The sequence below is a fragment of the Magnolia sinica genome, chromosome 3 (genome assembly GCF_029962835.1).
Source record: "Magnolia sinica isolate HGM2019 chromosome 3, MsV1, whole genome shotgun sequence".
Classification (NCBI taxonomy): domain Eukaryota; kingdom Viridiplantae; phylum Streptophyta; class Magnoliopsida; order Magnoliales; family Magnoliaceae; genus Magnolia; species Magnolia sinica.
Window position 1 is genome coordinate 111,155,014 of NC_080575.1, and position 4,795 is coordinate 111,159,808.

Sequence of the window (4,795 nt, forward strand, 5' to 3'; positions counted from 1 at the left end):
AAAAATCTGGCTTCCCTACTGATAACTTGTGCTCCACAATGATCCACGTTGTTCTCCTGATCAGCTGGGTACACTGGCGTCACGGGAAAAGCAGATAGCCACTCGCCTAAGCTGTTAGGTCGGGTAGGTAAGGGGCAGGAGTACCACTTGGTAACTGAGCGCTACGTGGGAGGAACGACCATGAAAACTCACCCCTTCCATCTGGTTTTTTGCCTCATATTCATCGCTATGGAATCCAAATGTGAGCCAATACAAAACTCATGTAGACCTCGACATGGGAAACACTTGAGAACGTGACAACCATTATTACTTGTGTGTGGGGCCCACCATGGTGTTTATATGTCATCCGATGCGTTCTCACATGATGCCCCTTGTTAAGATGAATGCACTCACCCAAATTAATTAACTCTATTTAAAAAAATTAAGTTGGCTATAACACATGAATTTAGATTTTAAAAGCATGATTTTACACTATTTTCTGTGGTGTGGCCTACTTGAGTTTCAAATCTTCCTATTATCTGAGATCAACCACAAAAACACATTTGTATACCCGATGGAGGAGATTGGGTTGCATTTACATAAAGCCGTTCCCACCACATTAGCTACACCTATGCCCCATGGTTACCTGCTATCTTCAAGATGAATAAAAAAATGATGCCTCGGCGAGAATTATCCCAGCAAGAGTCACCATTTAATAGCGATGAAAGATAGATCTCATGAATAATCATAACCCAACAAGTATACTTTATCATCTTTCCTGCAGTCTCTCTGATCCATCAAGAACATATAAGCAAACAAGGTAAATTAAAATCTATGCCATTTAAAACCCTAAACCCTCTCACTAATGCCCACAATAAGGATTGGTGTTGACTTAGCCTGATTTTTTAGATCAAGGCCTACCGAATGGATGGGTAGATTTCATGATCTTGCGTTGGAGATTAAACACACATATCACATTAGACGCGACTTTTCCTTTACTCCGTGCATAGGTGTAGGTAGAAGCTCTAAAAAGCCTACTGCAATGTCTGTATATGCTGTCCACTCCGTCCATCAGCTGACATTTAAATAAGCATATCTCAACTCAAGTGGGCCAGGTCACACAGTAAACAGTGGAGATTGAACAAAGCCGGTCACTGAAACTTTCATGTGCTCACCATGATGTTTATATAGCATCCAACCGTTCAAAAGATTGTTCCTACCAGGATGGATGAATAGAAATACAATTATCACACTGATCCAAAACTTTAGTGACTCCATGAAGGTTTTAATGGCGAGATTTCAACCACTACTGTTATCATGTGGCGTGGCTGATTATATTTTTGTATCCACCTTATTTTTGGGACCATGCCCTAAAATTAGCTGGAAAAACTTATGAACGGACTGGATATCATGCAAACCTAACGGCCAGCTCCACATAGCTTCCACGGGTTACAGAAAATCGCGTCCCCTCACATTCACAATCACTTACCTTCTCCAGCCTTCACGACCGAGGTAATCGCGCTGGACGAATCATCGCACTTAAACTCGTCGTACCGCGTGAAAATCCACGCAACCAGCAGACTCGCAGTCGCCACCACATAATCCTTAGCCGCACACTGCTTGTTACTCGAGCCCGGCGTCGCAGTCTGCGGTCCGTTGGACCAGAACAGATAGTCCAGCAGCTTCCTTCCCTTCTCCCCCGTAAACCGATCCGGTACAAACTCGTCTGGTCGATCGAACACCATCTCGTCTCTCATCGCCAGCGGCTGGTACCCGCACAGCAACTCCCCTTTCCGAATCTCGTACGCCGAGTCATGCGAACTCAGCACGAAGTCCTTCCGAGCCCGTGCGTACTGTAGCGCGACCGGTGGGTTGAGCCGCAGCACCTCGTACACCGTCGATTGTACCAGCTCCAAACTCCGGAGCGCATCGAACCCCAAAGGCTCTTTGTTCTTCCTCACTTCCTCTCGCAGCTTCGCCTGCAATCCTGTTTTATCCCCTCCTATAGTCGAGATCAGCTTTGGGAGGAAAATCGTAAATCCTCCAAACGCGTTGAATCCCAGTATAAATAGGAGATTGTGGATGACTTCTTCGGTGGTGAGATTATAATCTTTTCTTCCTTTCTCTACAACTTCTTTCCCTTCAGCTTCTACGAATTGGTAGAGCTTCTTATAGTCTCCGCTCACGAGCGCGAACGGATACTGAAAGGAATGGAGGAAGATCTCTTCCAGCGGCTGAAGGACGCCGATACTAATCGTGGGGAGCAGCTGCAGAGCCAGCCACTTGTCTAACAAGGCAAAACCACCGTCTCCAATCTCGGGCCGGGCCGCGGGGTCCGCTCCGATCAGGCTCTTGGTTAGGAACCTGAAGAGGCACTTCTGAAGAGGTACAAGGAAGATGGAGCTTCCGTTATTGGAGATATCGCTCTCGATGGTGGACCACATTGTATCAAGATTACTGAAGAGCTCGGATACCCAGACCTTGGAGCTCGATTTCAGTACGTCAATGGCGAAGTTCTTTACAAGCGAGTGTTTAGGCTCGGAGGGGTCGAGGTAGGCCAGGACGCGCATCTTGCCTGTGTAATTAACACTGGGCATGTAATCGCCGACGAGGACGTCTTTCTTTTCGACGGTGGAGATGTCGAAGAGGGTTGCGAAGGACTTACTGTCGGTGAGGACTACGACTTTGGGGTTTACATCGAAGAAGAAAGGGAAAGAGGGAGGCATGTTTGTGCGGAAGACGGTGCTCTTGTATTTGAGCTTTCGGGTGCGGAAGAAGGAGTCGGATCCTTGGAACCAGAAGTAGTCGAGCCGATCTTTTATGGATCCGAGTAGCGGGAGGCCGTAGCTGCCGGGGATGTTTCTCAGTGGTAGAACTGTTGTGGTCGACGACATTGGAGCTTAGTTGTGGGTGTTTTTCTCTCTCTCTGGTTTTTTTTCCCTCTCTCTGCTCTTCTTTCTCTTTTGCTATGATATATGAAGAGCCGAGATCCGAGCTCCTAGCTGTTCTTATTCATGGCGTTTGAGTTGTACGATAGGTTATCCGCACCTTTTGCACGTGGTTTCTGTGACATCAGTCCGTCATCCGTTCCGTCAGCTCGTGTTATCCGTTGATCTGAAAGTACTAACCTTATGGACTATTTAGGCGACATATAAGCATTTCCATAGTTACTGTTACTGCCCCGTGGCCCACTTAAAAGTTTTAGATCTGCCTCATAGTGAGGCTACCAGATGAAATGCGTGTCTGAAAGACATAGGCGGAATCCAACGGATTACCATTATGTATGTGTTTTATCTGTGACAATTTTAGGTAGGGGATTTTCCCATAAGCCACCTCTGTTTTGGTACAAGTTCAAAAAAATTTCTTACTTTTAATCAATTTCTTCATATCAGTCTTTTGTTTGTACCGTTAGTCGACGGTACTGCTCACCGTGAGTCTCCCGTAAACTACTTTTACTGTAACATTTTTGTATTGACAATCTTGGGGGAAATTATGACAAGTCTGGAGACCCAGTTATGGAATAGACCAACTCTACTGATACTGCCAAAACGTCCGAGGCAACAGGTTGAACTGAGATTAGACGAATCCTAAAGGAGAGACTTAGCTCGGATTTGTAGGAAATGAAATCCGACTGAGACTTAAAGAGTCAGGAGCTATAGGTAAAATATATAGGACACATAAAGTTGACTAGGTTAACGAGGCAGCAATGTCAAATAGAACCGATTAAGACCCAAATGCTAGAAGTTACTTGACCGACCATAAAACCGAGTCATATTAGTTTGGCTGTAGTGTCAACTATCGGAGTAAGAAGGAGTATCGGTTACGGCCGACTCTATATCGTCCGACAGAAGAGAAAAAGTCTTATCCTTGTAGCCAGTCTAGACTCATCTTTCATTAGAGTCGGTTAAGGCCGAGCCGAGCAAGGAAGAGACGGTGTAAGTATAAACACCATCCCGAAAATCTTGTAAAAGAATTCCCGATCCCGAAAATCTTTCGAGATCGGGAAGCATCCGTAAACAGATTGTAATTAAATCAAATCTCTGAGATATTTGGAAGAGGATCCCTGCACGATGGGACCTCCTAGTCCTATAAATAGGAGAGATTCTAAGGGTAAAGGTTACGCAAAAACTCTCTCCCAAACCCCCTCAATACTATAAGACCCAGATTCCTAGCCGGACTTTGGCATCGGAAGGTCCCCTGATTTAGCCAGGGTCTCCTTTGTCTTCTTCCTGTGCAGGTACTCGAAGGTCTAAAGAGGGTGGACCAGATTTTTGCATTAACAGTTTGGCGCCGTCTGTGAGAATCTGTACAAAAAGTTATTTTTCATGCTCTACCCAGAAACTGTGAACACGTTATAATGGTGATAATTAGAAGAACGGTCCAAGATGAGCTAAATGAGGCCGCTGTCACTGGACCGCCGGGTGCGAGCGTAGCCCAAGGAACTCAGAATTAACTTGACAATCGCCAAGATTTTGCTGCTCGTCCGGCGGCCTCTGCTGCGACAAGAAATACCTAGTGGAACCGAGACAATGAGCGATTGGATAAAGAGGTCCAGGAACTCAGATCCATCATAAACGTCATGAAACAAATGTCGGAGCAGATACATCGGTAGCAAGTTCAACCCTATGGTCAGATAACGAATGTCCCACAGCAAGTAGCCGACTCTGAGCCTATCGCTCCGCGATCGGTCCCTCAGCGAAGTCAGCTCCATGGTTTGTCCAAGCCAGCGCTCGCTCATTCCACGATTGTTGTGCTGCCCCCCATTAATCTCGGACATGAGATAGATCAGCGGAGGCGTAGCCGGCCTCCTATTGAA

The 4,795-nt window shown here is 46.1% G+C and overlaps 1 protein-coding gene across 1 annotated transcript; it reads right to left on the minus strand.

Annotated features, from left to right (window-relative positions):
- Positions 1-721: 721 nt before the first annotated feature.
- Positions 722-2,992, minus strand: LOC131240713 (fatty acid hydroperoxide lyase, chloroplastic). The gene has a single exon (XM_058239134.1). It carries the CDS (start codon positions 2,871-2,873, stop codon positions 1,461-1,463), a length of 1,413 nt encoding a protein of 470 aa, XP_058095117.1. The 5' UTR covers positions 2,874-2,992; the 3' UTR covers positions 722-1,460.
- Between the last annotated feature and the right edge of the window lie 1,803 nt (positions 2,993-4,795).

What these genes read in the sequence shown, in the direction of transcription:
- LOC131240713 (XM_058239134.1), bottom strand. Translation starts at nt 2,873, where the DNA reads ATGTCGTCGACCACAACAGTTCTACCACTGAGAAACATCCCCGGCAGC.